The sequence below is a fragment of the Aplidium turbinatum genome, chromosome 1 (assembly GCF_918807975.1).
Source record: "Aplidium turbinatum chromosome 1, kaAplTurb1.1, whole genome shotgun sequence".
In the NCBI taxonomy this organism is placed as follows: Eukaryota; Metazoa; Chordata; class Ascidiacea; order Aplousobranchia; family Polyclinidae; genus Aplidium; species Aplidium turbinatum.
In genome coordinates, this window is record NC_137472.1 from 9,418,144 (window position 1) to 9,442,114 (window position 23,971).

The 23,971-nt window shown below is 37.5% G+C and overlaps 1 protein-coding gene across 1 annotated transcript; it reads right to left on the reverse strand.

The window, feature by feature from the left end:
* Positions 1-315: 315 nt before the first annotated feature.
* On the reverse strand, positions 316-21,113 carry LOC145769669 (protein SCAI-like). Its single transcript, XM_082581346.1, has 15 exons — positions 20,988-21,113; positions 19,905-20,000; positions 17,146-17,232; positions 13,789-13,887; positions 11,415-11,511; positions 9,148-9,246; positions 8,670-8,763; positions 7,900-8,069; positions 7,366-7,467; positions 6,255-6,342; positions 5,004-5,091; positions 4,389-4,543; positions 3,960-4,133; positions 3,018-3,118; positions 316-2,314 (listed from the first exon to the last, which is right to left on the reverse strand). The coding sequence occupies exons 1-15, from the start codon at positions 21,095-21,097 to the stop codon at positions 2,174-2,176; spliced, it is 1,701 nt and encodes a 566-aa protein (XP_082437472.1). The 5' UTR covers positions 21,098-21,113; the 3' UTR covers positions 316-2,173.
* Positions 21,114-23,971: the final 2,858 nt, after the last annotated feature.

Genomic DNA, 23,971 nt, shown 5'->3' on the forward strand with positions numbered 1-23,971 from the left:
GATTGTACTGAACGTCGTCAACAGTAAAATTATCTAAACCTGAACGTTTCAAGCAGCGGACAAGTTCGAGTTCACATTTACGAGTCGATCGTAGCCTATAAAGTAACTACCAGTAGCGTAAACAGAGGTCTTCTGCGCTCGGGATAATTTTAGGGCGCGAAAAAATGGAGAAGCAAACTGCTATGATTTTATAAATAGGATTCAGCTTCCAAAGAAGCTTTCTCAGAAAAAAAGAAAAGAATTATGGACATGCAAATGAAGTTCTTGGTAAATTCTCGCTTCCTATCGAAGTAGTTTTAACGTTCAAAATAACAGAAACACAACATTTATTCAACGTTGAAACAACTGACAATGATGATAGACACCTTAAATGGCAAAAGAACGATAATAATCTTCGGAAAACCCACGCAAACAAGACGTCAAATTGTTTCCAAATAGCTACTAGTTGAAACAATGTAGCCTGCAAACGGAAACTCTACTTGGCCCCAGAGAGTAAAATCCGTCATTTTCGCATTAATTCGACGTCTGCAGACGTTAAATCAATGTAAAGATGACGTATTGTGCTCTCTAGGGCTGAGTCTCTTTGGCTTATTTAAAAAAAAATTAAAATCGCGTATTGATGTTAGTGGCCGAAGTAACACGTGCACTGTGCAGTAAGGGCAGCTTTGATAAGATGAACTACGCTGATTAAAAATGATATAAATCAATAAACAGCAATAAACCAACCGGGACGTATATTGAGGAGAAATAAGGATCGTTGGAAGAGAATTAGGGATCGGTGTCAATGAAATTGTAAGAGAAACACTTGTAAGAGAAACGTACCACATCCAAAAAACAACGCGGTGGTTCGTTCAAACCCTCAGACCCCTTGGCATAGTTACGAACACCCTAAAATTACGCCGGGCCCGGGTTCAAAAGTACCCCCTAACCCCGCTGCTGCGTACAGTCAACGTCCATCAATTATAAGTGTTTTCACAGCAAAGGACTTAGGCTATCTCAGACGTTGAATCAATGTAAAAAAGAATTGCTTTGTTGGCTGGGAATTTTTCTGTTCAGATTTGCTTCAATCACGGTGACAATGTGAAAACATAATAACGTCGAATAACATATAAACAACGTATAATGATTTGAACACAACTCCATCTTTCAAACACCATGTTATTGCTTTAACAGAAAAATGTAGAAAAAGAAAAACTTTTGTTAGCCATGAATTTTGTGAGCTAACAATCAAGGTTGCCAGTTCCACTTGTTTAGTTACAGGTCGAGAGAAAAGTTTAGTAGTTGCGAGTTATGATTTGGTTGGTTCGTTGGTTTTCCTTCATTTCGAACAAACGTCATTTTTACTTCATTATCTTCGGTTAATGACTTTACTTTAGAAAAATTTTCAAAATTTGGGCTGCGTTGGGGCTGTGTTATTTATGGCACTTGGGCCGGAAATATACAAATAAACATCTGGCAACACTGTTAGCAATACAACAAACGAGAGTGACACAAAACCAACCAGTTAATTCCTAGTCTCACAATTTAGAAAAACAAGTTGTCATTATGAGGAAAGTCGTGAAACAGTGGCAATATGCTAGTTGTGTCGCGTGGATGTTTTGAGGTATCATCAATCTCTGTCTGAACTTGAAGTTTTCAACTTTCACTAAAAGCTATGACCATAAATTTAGATTATAATTCGACTTCTAGGGTTCAAAAACAACAGATTGGTGTAAATTAAAGTACAACGAACTTTCAGAAAGAAATGCAACGGACACACACAGTGGAAGTAAATACAAAAACACTGACAGAATGAAAACAATTGCACACACAATCATGCATCTAAAATCTATGGAGCAAAATGCCAGCGATTTCTAGAAGCAAGGGATGCGAAACTACATTAGAATCAATTATAAATTTAGATAATTCGTACAGTTGTTGCAAATCTTAGTCGAGGCGATTTCACTAGAAATCATTGGCTGATTTTTGAAATTCTTGATTAAAAATAACTTCTTGTATGAAAATGGGCAGGAATTTTGGCAACACTTTATTTATAACACATACTCCTCTGAGAATCAAAATGGCGTAAGGTGCGCTTCCCGATACGTTCTTGATTTCCCAGCAAATTACATTACAAGACAGTGGAAGATTTAACACTAAAGAACAAGAACATGCGGTAAAGAAACAAAGACATTTATGTTGGTTTCCTCTCGTGGAACAATCCCTTGACACCAAGAGTAACTGCTATCTGTAGAATGTTCTTGGAAATCGTTGAGTTCCCGACAAAATCTTCAAGGGGAAACACTGGGGAAGACCGTGGATAAAACTTGGAATCCTGGAAATCAAAAAAGAAGAAATAGAAAACGGTATCAACAGCTTCACAAACTTCACAAATAGCAAATGGACACAACAGTATATTTTTCCTATAACTTTAACAAACATCGTACAAGAAAGAGTAAAAATGAAATTCAAATACTGTACATACCATGTCCAGTTTAATCCGTGGTTACATAAGCATGCAGTCATCAGTATTATAAAAGGTAACAAGCGCCGAAAGACTTCGGGTCAACATCACAATCCAAAGCCGATTTAGTGAAGAGTTTATGTTCGGACTGAGAAAACTTCTGTGGAAGTTAAATCTTGGCAGTTTAACGTACTTGAAGCTTCGAACCACTGACGCTGTCGACCAGATCGGCTTGCTGTTGACGTGTAGTTGTTTTGATTACATTCATGTACCAGCTCGTCGGCTGCATAGCTGAATGGTGAGAGCCTTGGTACGGTACTCGAAAGGACGCCAGTTCGATACCGCTCAAGAGCATGCGGCTGTGTCTTTGGCAGGACACTTAAAGGCATGCCTGAAGGTGGACACGAAGATTGGCTTCCTTGCCTTCCAGTCTACTTGATCTAAATCTTAAACCGAGCATAAAGCCTGGATATAAAAATATATATAAATAGAATCAACCTATTGATATAAGATCGCACTTGTACCCACCACCATCATCATAAACGTATCGAGTCATTCCGTTCACACACCCTACCTTGTAGGCTCTGTGGAGTCTCACTGTGCAGTAGAAGAAGGCGAACCTAAGGAGGACCAGACGAAGGAAATCATCTCCAAAGAATAATAGAAAGTTGTGGTCTGGAAACATAAACACGGAAGATGATGTACTGGACAACTATAAACAGAGTTGAAAAGTTTTAAAACGAGCAAACACTTCACTGCAGTTATTAGCCATGGAGGGTAAAACAAGTTTACTTTCCTACTTTTCTAAAACGATCTAATCATCTACATTTCAATGAGAAAGGAGTGAGTCTACCACAAAACAAACGAGTCGTGTGGTAGCTAAGCGATTACAACGTTTTTACCACAATGCAGTGGTTCTTAAACTGGGGGTCGTGAAGATTTTCCAAGTTGATTTCCCAGCTCTTACTCTTACGTAACGGTTGTTTACTCATTGTTCGGTAAGAATGAATGATTGTTGCGTATTTTGTGTAAAAGTTGCTTTGCTGCACTTGCAAGTGTGAAGACACAACTGAGAACCTGACATGGGATGTATTGTCTTCAACTAAGCCACCGATTAAATTGCCGGCTTCGAAAAAGCTGCTACATCTCCATCTCATTAATGCGAGGAAAGGTAGATTGTGCTCCACTTAATCTTTTGAATTACTGTATGTATAGTGGAAAATAAACTTTGTTTTAAAATCCAAAACATGTAAAATATTATGTAGTTTGACTTTTGATTTAGGCCTATAACTATAAAAGGAGGGCACAAAATTTCACAAGTGGTGCCAAGAGAGCGCACCCCAGAAAGTTAAAAAATCCTGCCATAATGGTTTTGTAATGTTTACCATGAGAATATGTTACTCAAGAGATTGTTACAAATATATTAATTTTATAGGATTATATTGCATGGGGTTGCATCATGGAATTTTTATCTATCTACTTTTAAAGCATAACAACGGCAATCCATAGACCTCACCTACAGCTCTGCAACTTAAGTACGTTTCTTGTATCTCATGCATGGCTTTGTCCACCAACTGGGAGCAGGATTCGTAAAGCTGATCGCTAGACTGCTCAATGCCGCATACCAACATGAATGCCATCAGGGGGGAGTAGAGAAAATTAGTCATCAGTCTCCCCCGGACAAAGTGATCTGGATGAGAAAAAGTAATAAAGATGAAATTATAACAAAAATTATATCACTAATAATAACAAAAAGAAGTTGATGAGACCAGGATATGAACCCTGGTCTCATAAAGACTGGACAAAGTGATCATAAAGAAAAAAATTAACAAAGATAAAGTTATAACACAATTTGATACGAATAAATAAAAAAGCTGTCACCCAGACCAGGATACGAACCCTGGTCTCAATAAGTCTCGACACGCTCCCACTCAGCCACACAAACCTTTCATCGAGTTTGGAAATTCCTCTGGCGCCATCAAGCAGACCAAAGGTTGGCCGAATAAATCCGGTAGGTTGCTGAAAGCAGACGCGTTGTCGCTATCGATGATGATCATCATTGGTTTCCGCATGAATGGATACAAGTCGGCTGGATGGAGACTACAAATAACATCAAGGAAATCATCGCAAGTGACTGCGACCGTGCCAAATTTCTCAACTCAATAACTTACTTCGGTCACAAGCACGTTGTAACGTTCGCGTTTTGTCGCTTCTACCTTTTTCTCGACCTTTGCCATGTTGACGTGTCTTGTTTTTGATATGATGGTCAGAAATAAAAAACAACTAAACTGACTGCGTGAACTTCACACAGTCACTTCACAGTGTGAAGCAATTCTGCACGATGCATGCTTTGTCAACTACCGAGCCAGCAAATGAATCATGTTTTGCACACTAGCTAGAGAAAGATTGACTGAGTTGCTGGCTGGCTGAGGACAACAATTTATTTAAATGCTTTCACCACGAAACTGATACTAAAGCAAACCAGAGAGCTTTATAAGCGGAATCATATTGGTAGTAAGCATATCCGCTGTGCGCTCAACTTCAACAGTAAGCAGCTTACCAATGGATCTCCTTAAGTGTAGATTGCTTTTTGACTGGTTTACCTTCCTTGTGATCGCAAGTGATCACGCCACCGCCGTCGTACGACCCTGGAACAAGTCAAACAGGCGATTATTGGTGAAATCAGATCAATAATCAGGTGCAACACATTTCATATACTTCCTATGGTTTCAATCCCACGATACCGGCGGAAAATTTTAATTTCCACAATGGGCTATTTTGTGTATCCTCAACTTACACACCCACAGCTTCAAACCTTCTCTAAAACAGTTGGTTGGTGGATTTTAAATCTTTATCGTTGGACTGACAAGCCTCTGATAAGAGGCTTTTGATACAGGGCTAATTAGCGAGATTGGTAGAGTGAAGTTTCCAATTATTTATTGAAGACTTGTTTCCGGGGAATTAAATGGAAAGCAGTCCTTGGAATGCGTTGCTCAAGTGAACACCCAAAAAGAACCGAGTAACGCCGCGGGATCTTGAGTCGGGCGCTTAATCAACTGAGTTATCGGGGCGCAAATTTTTTTCCCACGAGATTTCTGTCTCATTGATTCTAGTCACTCTAAAAGTAAGATTTTCCGAAAGTGTTTTGAGAGATTGGTTGTTTCAGATTGCAAAATAACTGTTTGCCAATGAAATTCTGCAATGATAATAAAATATAAGCTTTCCCTAACCCTACTTTTTTTGAAAAGCTCTTGTGCACCGCAAAATTTAATTTAAAAAAAAAAAAAGTTTGACTTCGACGGGGGTCGAACCCTCGTTGTCACGAACACTAGGCAGAGGATGAAACCACTGAACCAACCGAGCCAACGAGAAACTGTTGCATTCACACGGCTTTAATACAAACTTTTACCAAAATATGTAAATGAGACAGAAATCTCGTGGGAAAAAGAATTTCGCTATCGGGGCGGACTGTCTTTTCATCTTCTTTTAGATCATCCAGTCATTCAATCATCCTGTATTTCCACTATTACTATTTCTAATAACTTATTTCTACAACTTAAATTTTCAGTAACTTAAATTACACCGTCAAACAGCTCAATCTTTATTCAAAATGTTTTAAGATCACTTTCACATCATACCATCTATTTTATTTTTCATGGACTACTCGTGCATGTAGGTAAGTCAAACAACGTCAACCGTAATTGTGGTAAGATACGCTTTAATGACTAAAAAATGAATGCACAGTTCTGTTGGAGAAACCGATCACTATCGCAACGTATCGTCAAGGCAACCGATCACCATAGCAACAGACCTTGTAATCGAATCTCACTCTTCTTGGACTTCTGTACGCTTCCATGAGCCGAGATGTAGAGAAGAAGAACCTCGGAGGACGGGAGCTCCTGAAACAAGGTGACGTCATCAATCGATGAACAGTTATGCGGCGATCAAGAAGCGACTCTCAATGCGAGAGGCTCAATGCATGCCGCGGCTTTGCACCCCTTCCGTATAACAAACAATAGCTGCATGGATGATCTGGTCATTTGTGAGTTACAAAAGTAAGTTTCCAACTTGATGTTCAGAATTACCTCGTGACCACAAACGAAAATGAATAACTGCAGGAAAAAATGCCACTTGAAAAATTGAAGTAAAATATGGACAGCCCAAAATGCAGACTCTACACAAGTCCAGGGGTTCCCTACCTTTTTTACACCGTGCCCCCCTTTGAAAAATTTGAAAAATCAATGGCACCCTATTTGTTTCAACCTTTTGAAAAAATTAAGAAACGTCATTTTAATGGCAATATTCAGTGATGTTTATTAGTCTCACAGCAGCCGCAACTGTTTACAACTTTACATAGAAATCTTTATTATTATTTTTGAAACAACCGGGAATTAAAGATCATTTCATGAAGATTTGGGCAAAATATACTAGTATTTTTATTAAATTTTAATTTATTTCTTTTGTTATATAGTGTTGGAGTGGACTTACAGATGATAAAATAAATTTTTTTTATTATTTTTCATTTTTTCCATAGCTCCCTTGAAAAAGGATCATGGCCCCCAGGTTGGGAACCACTGCTCTACACGAACGTTTAGCAAAAGTCACACAAACTATATAGCCTATATAAAAACGTGGTACCGAAGATGAAAACAGTATAGTTTCGACTGTTTGCTGAATATGAGTTTAGTTTTACATCTTGGGTTTAGTAATTCTTTCTTCAAACTGATTAAGTGCTCTGGAGTCTGGACAACTAATTTGGTCTTGTATGAAAGTATTCTTACAAAACAGTGCTAAACTTTCAATAGTATGGTCTCTCAAAACTAAACAAAAATATATTAATTTAGGATGATGAAGCGTAAATTCTTACAAGGCCTTGGTTAAATTCGAATAGACTTTTATTTCTACCAAGCAAAAGCACTTACTTTAACAGCAGTTGATAAAAATGTAAGAAGCTGAAAAAACGTTGGTCGATAGAGAAGATACTTGTGTGGGTTGTCCCGCTTGATGCTGCAGTTTGACGTCTCCTGTAATCAATAATCGATCAGTATGATTCAATAATGACATCAAGGTGTTTTCCAACTCGAAAGTTTAATTCTGGCTGAATTGCTTCTTAAACTATAATAAGCTACGATCGTTGTAAAAATTTGAAAAATACAAAATTATAAATAAACAATAGACTACAAAAACGTGCTCAATGCCAACCAGAGTGAATTGCATCAGCCTCTAACACCCTTCACAGGCTGTTTCAATCTTATTTGGAATCATCAGACGGTTGTTATTCAAATAGAATCTTTTGGAATGTTTTGTTTGAATAAAAACCTTCTGATGATCCCAAATAATGGTAAAACAGCCTGTAAGGAGTTTAGAGATTAGTGACTGCATTTAATGAAATTACAGATATATACTATACATAATATACATCAAGTATCGATAAAGTTTTCAAGTGTAATCCAGACCTGTGTTGGGTCAGGCTTTGTCTGCTTGTCAGAGTTGCCAAACAAACCAGGAGCTCTCTCCAAGACTTGTATCATTCTGAACATGTCGATGGTGAGTTCTGAGAACTTCAACTGGGAAGGAGAATTCCCAACAATGATGATGTCACCGAGAGACAGAATCGGACGCAAACCTAGATAAAAAGATGCTATATGTGATAAGTGTATAATATTATGCGTTAGACTGATCGATGTGGAGGCAGGTTGTAAAGGCGATTGCGGCACATCGAGGTGGAACGGCCACCCTCGACAACGGGAACATCACCGAATTAAAACTGGACTACTACTAACTACAGCGGAAGTGGTATCTTTCTATTTTGTAGTGTGGTGTTGAGTCGACCGCAGACCAGATCATCAAAGATTGTACCATGTTTAAGCCACCTAACGGATCGGAAGGTCTGTGTGTCTTGGATGATGAAACAAAAAAACTGATTGCTCTACAGTAGCCTTCCAGCTTAGTCCGGAAAGCATCCACAATATGAGGTAGAAAAATGATAGATCTCTACAACTTTAAACAAATAAACAATGCATTTTGATGCATGCTGTCGAAACGAGAAACGCCTTAGATGAAGTTTAATAAATTCGCAAACATGAAAGATAGAACCAGCGTCGCAGGCAGTTACTGGGGATGCCAATTTAAAGTATCCACCATCTAGCATTATCTAAAAGTGCTTAAAAACGTTGCTTTCAGAAATTGAATAAATTACTTCAAAACCGCATTACGATATCAGTACCTTTGTTGGTGTGGGGCAATGTGCCTGGCATTAGTCTCATAGTAAGCTGGCACTTCTGGTACGACTTGGCACATACCACCTCTACCGGATCTGCCTGTTAATCGTAATCAACAAACATTACATAATGTAATTAATGAAAGAATGGTAAGGTATTTTCAAACTGAAGTCAAATTACAAAGTAAACAAATGTAGTTTGTGCCAGAAAAATACTTGAAAGCGGATAATTCGGTCAAACTGCAGAAGCAGCTGAAAGGTTTTGGCAACAAGTGCACGTTGAGTTGAAGTTTGCTGTTCATAACGTAAAACCCTACACACTGTTGTAGCCCACACAATTTATTGGCAAGAGAACCACCCTACTCCGCCATCTTGCAACTACCTGCTGTGGTAGCCTACTCATTACTCAACGGTGTGTAAGACATTTTGATTGCTCTAATAAAGCTGCACCAAAAAGAAATTGACAAACTTTAAAGTAATTTACATCGGGGAAGTTCTTTATCTCTTTGACGACGACTTCCCATTCATTTTCCTCGTTGTCTAAGAGGATCTTCCGATATTGATCAACTTGCCTCGACAGGTCCTACATGACAACACAATACCAATGACGTCACAATGTGCAGTTGCATACGTCAAATCAATGATAGTGCAGCAGTACTCATGTTACAAGAAAAAACATAACAAAATGACAAAGGTTAAAAGATGATATGTTTTCAATAACATGAAAAACCCATGTGGTATCAACTAAACTAGGACGAATATACTAGGCTACTATCAATTATGAAATGATGTTGTTATTATCAAGTATATAAGTGAACAACTGAACAGTGCTTCTGAAGATGTAAGCAGCGACGGGATCATGTTTGATGTAAGCGGAGACGGGAAGAAATTCTATGAATCATCATTGCTTCGATATGTTCTATGTAGTTACAAACATAGGCGCCGACTTTTATTTTTGCACGGGGTGGCGGATAGCACAATATGGCAACCTAAAAACTTTCAAACTGCATGTTTTTGTTTGATTTTTACTAAGCCTGTTTCGTAGATGCAATTGTCTTTTCACACCTGATTTGTAGCTCGATAATTTACAAAGCAACTTTAAAACAAAGCACAGGAGGTATGTCGTGAATTTTATTGTTACGTTGCTGCTCTGACACTTAACATTTGGCAAAAGTATTTTTGCCAACAGCAGCTCTGTCAATCCAACTGTTAATCAACTGGTCAAGTTGTAACCGTGAAGCTTCAGCTTGATAAACATTTACAATTAGGACGTGGTTCAATCGCTGTTGCGTCATGGTAGATCGCAAGTAGGTTTTTAGGCTCCTGAGTGCACTAAACGATCGCCTCGCAGGTGGTGGAAGGCAACGATAAGTATATTTTCACAATGCAGACCACGTTTGGAAGCATTAATGAAATTGTTTCATTGCTTACAAATAGATCAAGCAGTTGCGACATAGTTGCAAATCGGACAGAATGCTCTATCTTTGCATCTATCGTATTCTAGCCACGGGAAGTCGCTCTCCCACGATTTTTGATAGCTCCTCCCTTCAACAGCGATTATCCTGCTCGTGCTCGGTTCTTTCACCTCCCTGATAATGCTAACGCCTTTAGGCAGTGGCACACTTTCGTTTCGTTCAGGCGTTTGGTCACTTTCATGCTGGCTGAAATCCTGACTAGACGGTAGACGCAACAAAAAATGACTCAATGGAGGGCTGCAATTTTGAACGCTTTTTCAGTGGCATCTTTAAGTTGAATAAAACTGGAATGTCGGCGAAAACTTTTACTGGACGACTTTTCGTAATTTTTTCTATGATGTAACAAGCAACTCCTGTGTCAGACCAATAAATTCCCGCCTCACAGTTTGTCACGCATTGAGACGGTGACGCAATATTACTGCATGAAGTAGATAACAAAGTAGAAATTAAAGCATGAAGTAGATGACAGTACACTCCAATTGAAATCGGAAAATAATTCAAAATGCAAAATGTTGAGTAATTGAAAAAGGTTGCTTTTATTATTGGGAATTGGCAGGGGGTGTAGCTTTCCTCGAATAGAATCATGTAAACGTGTAAATTTGCAGAACGTTAAAACTGCTACTTTACTAAGTGCACTTTTTAAATAAAACTCAAAAAGTTTCAAAAATTGCATTTTTTTAATGAAATTTGAAAATTGATATTCATTTAGGGGGTGGAGCTATCAATCATCGAGATAATTTTATTTCCAAGTATTTTATAGCTGGCATAATTTATAGCGATATGATAAGCAGTTTAAAAATTTTCAAAAAAGATTTTTGAGGGAGGCAAGGGAAAGATCGTATTTTATTGATTAATAAATCCCATTGTAAACCTAACAAGTGTAACAATGACTTATGACAAGTAACAAATAAAACGATCGCAACAACAACAACAAGGAAAAAACTCGTAGCCACGTGTTGCGTAATCTTCGCGTAGCCTGCTTGATGTTACGCGAGTATCATGCTTGTGACAAAAACAATCATTTTCTTCGCAATACTGTATTGGTTCATCTCTTGCTTTACGTTGACTTGAAGCGAAAACAAATGATCAAAAAAAGATTTAAACGTCCGTTCAAATTACATTTATTTGCAGTAAGTAATGTAACCTAAATGGGGTGGCTGCCACCCCGCCACAGCGGTTACGGGGTGGCGTGGCCACCCCGTAACCCCGTAAGTCGGCGCCAGTGGTTACAAACGTTATTATTGCATAACAATCAATGACAATAAACGCGACCGACCTTGATCAAGTCGTTGACGTCTTGCTTGTGGTTTAGAAGGAGGCAGACCACAATGAATCTAACGCAATAACGATGTTTCTTCAACATCAGATCAGCACTGCATATAAACAAACAGTTAAGAACAACAGAGCTTGTTGGCAATCCTAAGATGGATGCACAATCTACAAGATTGCATTCAATTTTTCAATAAAGAAAAGCAAAGAGGCCATAAAAACATTTTATTAAAGAGCTTCAAGAGAGAGTTCTCTTTTCTTACGACAGACAAGCAAGGGACAACACAACAGGATTGATTATTATAACAATATAATTTACATATTTACAAATAGTTTTTACAGCCGAACCATGCCAAAGCGGTAGACTTTATAAGTTATACATAGCGAAGAATCTTCAAAAATATGGTTTGGTTTTGAAATGAGTTCAAACAGAAAACGTGCAGCTTTTAGTTTTCATAAAAACAACAACAACATCGATTTAATTTTGCACTTCAAAGTTGCAAACCCTGTTAGTGGAAACACATTTAGAGGCAGGTTAACTGAATGATAAATCGAAAATAACGCACAGATCAGAGAAAAACATTCGACTAAATTTAGTTTAAAGAATTTTGTATAAAGCATATTCATGTAAGCTTTGTAGCCACTAACGAAGATTCCAAACACTCGGTAGCCTGCATAACAGGATAATTAGCAAACATATTAATAATTGATGCACTTCAATACAGAGACAGCCACGCGATGCATTAGTGTCGGCCTCGTGGAAAATAATGTGAAGGGAACGGCCTATTCAGACTTTAGTTTGCAAGCTAAGTCAAATGAAGAATAAAACACATTGCAAAAATAGAGGTTTTATGGATTTCGTAGCAGGTTAGTCATGGAGACAACTTATCTTCACGCAACTCCTAGTAAAATGCGCCCCCAACACCTCAATCAATAAACACGCAGTTGAGCCAACAAAAATATAGGTGGTTTCCATACTTCCATACGTGGTAATAAAAACAAGGGAATGAGATAAGCCTTCAGCACTAACGAGAGTAGGATGGCCAGCTCCTTTCTCTCGGCCGCCTTTCTTTCAGTAACTACGCCCACCCAATTTATTACACCCTGGGTAGAGGTGAGCGGTGTTTTCATCAACCAGCTGAGCTTGGAGTCCAACCAAAACGACATAGTTGGAAAACCAACCCCTTATCCACTATGCAACCCTACCTCCAAAAGTAGTGATAATAAAGCTATATGGTATTGATAATGATAATATGGTTGAATTCCCAGCGTGGGTAGCAAGTTAGGCAACGCACTTCAACGTCAGCACATTCATCGACACCTAGGGAATGAAATTATTTATTGGGGACGATACTTTAACAATAACTAAGCGGGAAGTTCTTTCTGACCAGAGCAGAGTCCGTGGCTTAAAGCTTCTCTAGTCCGGGAACATCGTGAATATGGGTTGGTAAAAGGATAGACCCTCGGCCCCAGGGGCTCACACGACGACGACAAGCTTATCTAGAATGCGTTGCTTTTGGAAAAACTATCTCAGCAGTCAGCACGATGTTTTGGATATGAGGAAAAGATTAAACTAAGGTTGAACGTAACAGAGTTTGAACGTAAACAGTTTAATCTTTTCCTCATATCCAATACGGCTCTGCTACTATTCGGTGAGTCCGATTCGGTGAGTTCCTAACCTCTAACCCTAACCCTAAAACGGCAATGATAATTAGGCTACGGTATGCAATAATTTCAGAAAAAAATTGAAAAAATTACCGAATAGGGATCGGACTCACCGAATCGGACTCACCGAAACGGGCCATTCCGCGTCGTTGGACATTTCGGATCTTAACATCATTAAATTAGTTAACTTAAGCAAAACAAAAGCAATAGCTCTTCACACGTCATCGCACATTATTTACTTTTGCAATTGGAAAATTCAAAGATGGCACCGAACAACAAAATTATGTGTGCCTACTGAAAAAAGTTGCTTCTCACGTTAAATGAAGTGTGGTGTACCTGTAGCTATATTTTAGTATTCAGCAGCTTAGGAATAAATTAGATCATAATTATGAAATGAAATAGTACTGTAAAGTGATTTATGAAAAACTCTAATTTTTTGCAGAAACCAAATATATAATAAAAACTCATGCAAACGACGTACCATATGCTACACGCAGAGAAAATATAAGAAAAAAACAATCTGAAAAAGTGATTCAGCATTTGATGTATTTAGCGGATATATATATATATTATATAATAAGACCTACAACAAAATTTTTATGGAATTGTAAACGCTTTATGTCACTGTGGTGACACTACATGCATACAATAAATATTATACATAGCACTAAAATTAACTTCAACATGAAATTCATCCATACCTTATTTACACTTACATGTTTTCTTTGTGAACATTCTTGTAGTAATTTCTAGCACGAATAGCTGAATAAAATTGATATGCTTCATTCAAATAATTTGTTTCACTGGTACGAAGGCTAAAAATAAGGTTGCATGGAATTGAAATCGTGTGCTTTTCTCACTTGAATATGTAAAGCTAGTGCGTCATGCAAAAAGTCTAAAAAAATGATTTCTAAAGTCTTCACAGCTATAAAGGTTTGAGCACGCTCTTTGGTTTGAGGACACTCATAAATACATAGCTTACTATTAGTGCTGTTTCATTATATAACCTATTTGTTATGATTATTTTCCCTGGTTGAGACATAAAATACGACATCCAATACACACAGTTTATAATGAAACTATCCTATTATTGAAACTGATCAAAGGCAAACGAAATCAACATAGATGTCCACCCCGTTAGCTCAGTGGTTACGCGCCCGGCTCAAGATCACGCGGCGCAAGTTCGACTCTCGGGGTGTGCGCTTGAGCAACCCATTTCAGGACTGCTCTTCATTCAGCGGCACCTAGTGAATGGAATAATTTCCCGGCAACAACATTTCAACAATCGGAAACATTACTCTGTCAATCTCGGTAACCGACTCTGCGTCAAGAGCCTCTACAAGTATACGAAACTACCAGGAATAACCTATCAAGGCTTTGTCAGTCCGAGGATAAAGATTCAAAACCAAGCAACCAAACCAAGACCGGCAGAAACATTCAAGCGAAGGGTTCGATCTCTCACAAAGCACAGCCCGGAAAAACTCCGACAGTTGGCTGAAAATTGCTAATCATGTAGACTTTTTGCAGACACTATTTTACACCTTATAACTGAGAGTGAAATAAATTATTATTATTATATAATACCGGTATATCATGTGTTATAATTATTGTTGTCAGAATTATGTTATATATATATATATATATGATACATTTCAAAAAACCTTGGGGGGGGGCGAGAAAGGTGATGACGTCATAATTATAACGCTATTTTACTCAACTAAAATAGTCTTTGATTAAGCTTAGTGTCTTGTTTATATTGACACCTAGGTCGCAAACCGAATTTATTAGAACCGCTGCTTGAAACGATTAGTTTTACGCATGCAGTACGCCTAGTCGTAAAAATTTTGATATTATTAGCTCATAATTGGAACAGTTGGAATACAAGCCGATTCATTTCCTTTTCGTGCGAGTGAATAACAACGATCAAGACAGTGAAGTTATCGAAATAAAACGCAAAAAATCATGATCTCAAGCAGAGTGGAAACCCGATATCAGTTTTATTAACCTCGTTTCGCTCGTTTTGCTAATTACTTACCTTCAAAGCGTTAACAACGCCGAAGTGTTTTTGCTTATACTTTTTATCGAAAGTCTATATATATATAGTCTTTTATCGAATACCGTATAATATACTCGAGTATAGATCGAGATTTTCGCAAGTGATTTTCACCTCAAAAAGACAGGTTCAACTTATACACGGGACAAGCTGTTGTCCCCAGCTCGACAGTTTTCAAAATTAACGCATTTTTGCTGCGGCAAAATGATTGCCGACGTAGATTACGGAGTGTGAAATGGCGTCAGCCGAAGTAAACGTTTTGAATACGTTTGTTTGCAAAGATTCAAACTTAATTTTCAAATTTAATGATTTCTTGTCAATTCTAAACTTTATGCACCTGTTTAAGCAATATGCAAAGATCACTAGATAAAACAGCAAAAAGAGCTGTTTTAAAAGATCTTTTTTTTTTGCTTGTAGGATATAATCGTTCTTATTACGTAACATTCCATGATCGTTAAAGTCGATGTCAAATCTTAGCGGCCGCATAAAACAATGATGTCAGGTTGGCTAGGTGATAATAGCGGTAAGAGACGTCGTTAATGCAGGCAATATCTGCGACCAAGACCATTAAACACCTTTTCTTTTATCGGTTTTCGATTTAAAATTCTCACACATTTCGAACAAAACAATGCGTTCTGTTGAATCATAATTGATCTTACAGAGAGAAGACCTCGTTGAATATAGCGCGTCTAATTTAGGTGGTGTTTACTTAATGCTGCAGTGAATAGTTACGTGACTACTCCAGCAGCGTAAGTTGCTCTACGCTCTACTTTGAAATTTCCATAGGGTATGATTTCCAAGCTGTATTCACGTAATTGTTCGGTGTGTCGTAGTTTCAACTCGATAAAGTTTGCTAAAATCGATTTCATGTTTGAAGTCACAAAAAGTTTAACGGACGTTTGGATAACTCGTGAAATGAGAATAATTATTCACCCTCGCATTCGCTTTTACGCTACCACGCGTTTTGACTTTGAAGTTGCTCCTCACGCGCGGGAAGATAAGCAGTGTGTGACTGTAAGCGTGCTTGCCGTGCGCGTCTCAGTACTGTAGTAATTCACGTTCCAGAGAAAGCCATGCGATCAGCTGCTGTTTTGCGGGCAAGAGCAACGCAGGTTGTTTTCCGCTTTCGGCACTCTTTAAGTCCGTTTAAATGATCTAAATCTCTCGCGAAGTATTTTGTCTTTGAAACACCACTTGGAATAGCCATTTTTGTTGCCCCTCAACCTCAACCATAAACCTACGGGGGGCGCCGCCCCCCGGAAGTCGGCGCGTATGCTGTGGATATTCAATCCTTCACCTTTTTATGTAGAAAAACTCAATTAGGCTACTCTAGCGGTTCTCAACCGGTGGGCCATGGCTCACTGGTGGGCCATAGAAAGATTTTGAGGTGGGCCACAGACCTATTTAAAAATTTGCCACAGTTAATAAAAAAAATTTAGTTTCATTTGTGCTACTACAGTTAATTTTACACTTGTATGTTTTGTTTAGTTGTTTTGATTGTAGTATCAATGAATGGTGCTGCTGTAATTTGTTGCAGAATGGTAATTTCCATTCTAATAATATGAAATTTGTGAAGATCTGTTTTTAGTATTTTCTTGTGAATTATTGTGGGGAGAAATTGACAATAGTTGTGTCTTTCAAAGAAGGAATACGGCATTAATGTTGAGAACCACGGTCAAATTGGTCAATAATGTTCAAGAGCACGCATCTCATTGATGCACGGTATAATCTGTTTTGGAATATTTTTTGGTGTTTTTTAAAATCTATTTTGCAGTTTTTTCTTGCATAAACAATTAATGGGCCATAAGAGTTTTTGTGCAGTGAAAAAGGGCCACGAAAGTAAAAAGGTTGAGAACCACTGAGCTACTCAATAATGCATCACTATGAAACAGCAGAAAGCAATTTTTACAGAAAATTGACGTTTCCAAACGTCAATTTTCCATTAAATGTTGATCACACTGGTTACGGTAGTTTTTATGTATACTTAAGAAAAAAGTCAAAAATTGAAAAAACGTCTTACTAGTAATGATAATAAAGTTGTCCAATTTTAGAAGCGATTTCTCCAATCTGCCACCTTTTCAAAGGATAGCTCCTGTCCAATGCCAACCTTAACAAAAAATAAGAATCATAAGTTTGACTTCATGGCCATAGCAGTAACATACAGTACACAGCGATCACAGATGCAACAGAAAGCAGAGAAGGGACATGTAGTCATTGTGCCAGCTGCTCCCATTATTTTGGCAAGCCATTAAATGTCACAGTCATGTGCTTTAGAACAATTATTGAACTAAAGTCCTTTTGAGAGTTAAACAGATGTTGTCACCACTCAGCCATGCAACCAATGGACTAATTGGGCAGACTATCTACATGAAAACAAACAAAAAATATTTTGATGAGGAAGTTTGTAACACTGAACTTTTATTCATCTAAAAAGACATTGCAAGAAATTTATAACCATTCCATAAACAGTTGTTTAGGTTGCATCTTCTACAGTTTCATGTTAAAGAAAGAGGTACGAAACATGCTTACATTTCAATTAAAATCAATGCATAAAATTCTTAACGAGAATACTGAAAATGTATGTTCCTAAGTTTTCTACACATATATATATATTATTATATATTATATTATTATATATATATATATATATGTATATATTATTATATATTATATTATTATATATATATATATATATATATATATATATATATTATTATATATTCTATTATTATATATATATATATATATATATATAAATCAAATATAGTTATTACTATCTGAAGCCTTTACAAATTGTTTCACCTAACGGATCATCAGAAGGTCTTATTCAAATAGAATCTATTTGAATTTGATTCTATTTGATTCTATTTGAATAAGACCTTCTGATGATCCGTTAGGTGAAACAATTTGTAAAGGCTTCAGATAGTAATAACTATATTTGATTTAATTTGCTCTGCTTTGCTTTTTTGCTTAGCATTGAGCACTTTTTTGTAGTATTGATAGTTTTCATTGTTTTTTTATATATATATATATATATTATTATATATATATTACATATATATATATATTATTATATATGTGAATAAATGTCATAGGACAGAATTTCTACATATCAACGCCGTACAAAATACTTTGTTCAATGAAGGCAACAAACCCTCTGTCTTGAAAAACATCATCAAGCAACAAACAATTTTTTGGCCATGTCAATAGGAAAGAACAATTAGAATACACTGCTTTTTGTGGAAAGATCAAAGGAAAATGAGCAGTCTAGAAAACAGAGTCTCACTTTCTCAAGCCTTAAGGATCATCTTCACGTTACAACCACAACAATTTTTTAATTTTTGATATATACAGTTAAATACCTGGATAAATGAAAAGAACTATGCATGAACGCCTAAACCTGAAACAGGCATCATACACAAAGGAGAGGAAGTGCAGGGCTTCCCAAATGGCCTGCGATTTTTTTAAATTGTAAAATGTTTCTGCAATCCTAAATTTACATTGATAAAAACAGTATTTTAAGACATAAAAATTACTAGGCTGCAATATTATTTGAGCAAAATTGGATTATATATATAAGTTGTTGTTTTGAGAAGTTTTAATAATACAATAAAATAGACTATTACAAAACCGCAAACATCAAGCCAAGGAAACTAACCTTAAACATTAAATTCAAAAAAATTTAAATCCTTTTAAATCTCTGTTTTACACATTTTATGATTCCATTTTTACAAATATTGATAGACAGTTTTTTAAGCTGGATGAATTCTGTTTTAACTAATATTTGAAATGCAAAAAGAATATTTGGTGGCTTTAAAACGTCCTTAGAGAATAAAATATTTTTATTAAAATAAAGAACTTGTCCTCCAGAAAGACATAATGGTAGGTAACTCTAATTTTGTATGTAACATGCATGAAATATAACACTTTATGGGAAACAGGTGCACTTACAACCCCTAAACTTGTTGTGCAACCAGTGGAGGGTCACGACCTCTAAGTTAGGAAGTTCTGGTTTAATAGATCTACTCCCAATGTTTGAGCAGGCAGTAATGTAATAAACTGCTCAAATGTAGTAAAATGCTTTCCCTCAATTGTTGTAATGTTTCGTGTCAATCTAATCTGCTTTGACAAGTAAGCCAGTGTAAAGTAATAGACACTGTAGTTTTTTTTAGTATGCTTTGAAAACATGCATTGACTGTCCAGTGAAACTTGTAGTGCAAAAGGTAATTTTGCATTTGTGCAAACTTTGCTGGTTAAAAGTTCAAGGAAAGAAACTGCAAGAAGTGAATCGGTTTACAAGCTATAGATGAAAAAATTGACTGCCATCGAGACAAATAAAAAACCTATATATATATATATATATATACAAAACACATTTTGGGTCAAGATATGTATATTATATATCTTACGCATTTCAAGTGTATACCATTCCTAACGAGGAATGCAATGAAGACTGAAGAGTTGTGATTATTATGTCATTTTTGTGTTCTATGAGTTATTTCAAACATTTATTTACATCATATAGTCAACAGCAATGTGTGCTAACCCAGCTAAAGTCATATGGAATCAATAACTAGATCTTCCATTTATTGAATCAGCCACTAGTAGGACCCATTTTTCCTGAAATAAAGGTGGTACTTATATGCAGCAACTATTGTATAATACAAGGACTAAGACAATTTGGAAATAATTTTTGTTAAATACTACGGTGGTAAACACTAAACAGTTGTAAATATGTTGCTTGTGAGTAACCTTGCCTACAAAGCAATGTATCCTCACCTATTTTCTTGTTGAAACTTCCATAGCTTTGTGTACGTTTCAAATGTTTTTGCAAAGTAAGGTTGCCATTGTTTTTGGCCATATTGGGGTAAATCTCTGACAAAAAATATAAAAATATATTAGTACAACTCAAAAAATAAATGACAAATTAAAATTTTGCCAGACAACAAAAAAGGAAATTGTTTTGAAAACATCTGTGCTGACAAATTCAATACTTCCAGGACATAGGCCTACCGTACCGGTAGCTGCTGGTTCCATTCTGGGTCAGTCATGTTTCCAGGATGGTATAAATGAACAAGACAAGACTTGGAGCTGGTATACAAGCCCCCTCCCCCCCCCTTACTAACTCATGACAAAGACAGGACTCAACCAAACATAAAGGGTGAAACTACTTTACCTTTGCTTTACTGTTCACACACTTCAATCCACATGTTTTGGTCAATTCCTCTTTGTCATGAGTTGCCAGGGGGGGGGGGGGGGGACTTGTGTACCAGCTCACAAGACTTCAATAATCAGAAACTCCACAGTTAATCTCAGTGGCCGGGCTTGCATCAGTGATTCAAAGCCTGTACAAGTATGCAAAACTGCCAGAACTAAGCTGCCAAAGAAGCTTTTCCAGTCCGAGGATAAAGATCAAAGCAATCAATCAAACCTTGTTTGAAGGGCTTTCCACAGGCTACTGCAATGTTGGTAGGCCCGTAGAAGTGCTTCAAGGACACTCTTAAAAGACCACTGTAGTTATGTACGGTAACTTAGACAGTACCATAGACATTGGATAGCCTAAATCTTGCTGAAGATAATTGTAGACTTGTGGAGGCTCACTGTGCATGAGGCCATATCCAACTATAAAGACACACATTATCACCAAACAAGAGAAGTGCACAATTAACAAAATTGTCGGAATTCTCTATCATTACCAGTCATGCGAGTCACAGATTGGTGTTTCTAAGCATAGAAGACCTTGCAAATCGAACATTGACATGATTTTAAACTACCTTCTTTATTGCGAAGTACCGTACTGACATATATACCACTTATCCCTACAATTATACAATAAATGTTTTAGTCATAATACTTTCTTACCGTAATCCATTAAAAAGTTGTTTAGAAGATTCAAGTAGCTCACAGAATTCTTTGACAACTTCCTCATCATCAGTAAGAACAGTCTGACAATCCATGGACGATTCATTCATTGTTAAATTTTGACTAATAAAACATTTTCTGTGCCTAAAACTTAACTGAGCGCAATGAGACCTGACCAAATCCAAAATGTTAGCTTTATTGCTGGTGCAGTAGGCTACTGTATACCATAGTGCAATCTTGCCCAAGACTTTCAACACACCAAAAATAGACGTGAGAAACTACGGTGTAACTCTTCCAGCAGTCGCAGGTCGGGTCAGGTTCCAAGTGCGGTGCTTCAAATACAGCTGATCATTACCAACTTGCAGCGAAAATGTGGACTAAATTATCACGCACTGCTCTCCGTTCAGCGGCATCTAATGGATGGAATAGTTCCCCAGTAACAAGAATTCAACAATCGGAAACTTCACTCTGTCAATCTCGGTGACCGGGCCTGCGTCAGTGATTCAAAGCCTCTACAAGTATGCGAAACTGCCAGGATTAAGCTCTGCAAGAAGCTTCCCCAGTCCGAGGATAAAAATTCAAATCAATCAATCAAATGGAACTGTTTGAGTTGAGTGGTGTTTGCCTGGCGACTGTGGGAATCAGTGTTGCCAGATGCCCACCGAAGAACGTCCACTGACGCCATGCAACCTTCCTAAATTCATTTTAAAATCGATTCAACTTATTTTTCTTTGTTTGAACTGTAGCGTCCTGCGGTTCTTCTTATGTGTTTTTTATTGTTTTGCTGTTGCGAAACCTGGAGGCCTTTCATTTCCTGCAGTTTTTTTTAGGACATGGTTTCGTTTATTAGAAATTTGAAGCGCTAGCTAGAAATTCTTCAAATATTTGTGCATTTCTCCAAGTATTTGTGTGCTTTTTAGGAATTGGGACTGCCACCAATCACCATAAGTTGAGCGCATTCTTGCCTTCGGCAGTTTAACACGTACGACACGTTGTTTTGCGTCTTCTTAGCGTTCTAGCCTACATATGTTAGCAAATGGCATTTCTGTCCGACTTACCTCAACTCGGCAGACGTTGGCACGAATGCCATCACCGAAAGCCATCACCAAAACAGGCTCCAAGGAAATGTGGTTGAGCGGTCCATCTTCTCTCATGCAGGAGGGCGAGGTCCCAACAGCGAAGGGAGAAGATGCGGCTATTCGTAAAATTGAACTGTTGCCGGAGATGACGGTAAGAGAAAATACAACTGGCTCCATTAGCATGATGATCGAAACAGCACCTACTTTGTAGGCCTATGTGTTAAAAAAGAGAGCTGTCTATCTTGTAGCTTTTACGGAGTTCATTGCATCCAAATGCAAGAAGCATGAGTATGTAAAATCAAAGTTAAATGCTTTTTTACCTTGAGGACGCTGGTCACAGCGGAAAACCATAATAGCCTATCTTCGTGGGAAAGTTGTAACATAAAATTCCCGGATCCTTTCGTCTGCATGCGATGATACCGAAAAAATACTCTTTTGAAAACGTCTTTTCACGAATTGTATTTCAAGAAAAAATAGCCACAGGCTGTCGAAAAGGAGTCGCAACGCGGTAGGGGAAGGTGGGGTGAGTTGAGCAATGGGGTAAGTTGAGCAACCCCTACTTCCGAGAAAACGGAAAAGCTAAAACTAATTTTTCCGTCACCACGTTATTTTACCTATAATGCCTTTTAAGCCACTGTATCGATCTAAACAACTGGAAGCTTTGTTTAGGAATGGATGCACTTTTTTGTGTTTAGGTGCTTAGGAGTAAATATTCGGCAGCGGTGGAAATTTCTGTTTATTGAATTATTAGTAGAGATAGATGAAATTCGTTTTGCAATAGAGGTACCCGTTGCATCTGTCTCGGCTTGTAGCCAATAATCCAATCTAGTTTTCTAGCAATTTTTGAAAAAATAACTTTTTTTAAAAATGGTGGAGATGGGGTAAGTTGAGCAATTGCTCTTGGGGTAAGTTGAGCAGTTGCTCAACTGACCCCAGTAAATAACTTAAGACAGCTGATCAGGTCAAGCCAGCTAATTATCTGTTTTTTTTTCTTTCCTTTTCATGTTAAAGCTGCAATTGATGTATTGTACAGGTTACCTTTTCAAATATATTGCTTGGTCAGTTAAATACAATGCCACCTAGGCCTATATAAATATAGGTATCAAAGAAAAACAAACAGGGGAAACATTCAAGATGCTGTGCTGAGGAGTGCAGCAGATGATGTTATAAATGGAAAATCCGTAAATACTGCTTCTATTGATCATGGTATTAAACGGATGACGCTGACTCGTTACATGAATCGAGTGAAGAATGCTTTCACTGTCGTTAATGTGACTTCAGTCAGTAGAGCTATGCAGAGCTAGCGGTATGGTTTTGCTAACCATACCACCCCACACATCGCATTAACTACAGCCTCTAGACAAGGCTGTGTAGGCTACGGATCGTTTAAATCGTACTACAGCAGGTTTATGGATAATTGGATTCGCAACAATCCAGGCAAAACCAAAACAATTTATAATGTTTCCGGAATTGCAAAATCTGCTTAGGCTACTTATTGGCAATGACTCCTAGTAACATTATATCTGGCTTTCATTCCACAAGAATTTATCCCTTCAATGCGGACATTTTTCCTGATGCAGATTTTGTTTCGAGCATGGTCACTGATCGACCTATGCCTATTGATGATGGCCAGTCTAATGCCATGTTACTTAGCAATGAGGAAAATGGGCTTGTTACTGCTGACAGTTGCACAGTTGAGCCTGAATCAGCCGATAACAATGATGTAACTGGTGATGTAGCAGCACATCTTGATGAAAGTGAATCCATTCATAGGCGTCCTTTCACCAGTCTAGGAGTTGCTGATAGGCCTACTGAGACAACAGTGTATACATCACCATCAGATATATTTCCCTTCCCTAAGGCAGCAGCACGAAAGAGCAAAAGGAAGCGACGTAGAGGAAAAAC

Bases quoted from the DNA above. Each gene is read 5' to 3' on its own strand.
- LOC145769669 (XM_082581346.1), bottom strand. From the start codon at position 21,097: ATGAATGAATCGTCCATGGATTGTCAGACTGTTCTTACTGATGATGAG. The intron at 8,764-9,147 runs GTAAATTACTTT...TACGATTAACAG, and splicing joins AGATAAAGAACTTCCCCGAT to GCAGATCCGGTAGAGGTGGT. The intron at 4,544-5,003 runs GTAAGCTGCTTA...TGTTATTTGTAG, and splicing joins ACACTTAAGGAGATCCATTG to TCTCCATCCAGCCGACTTGT.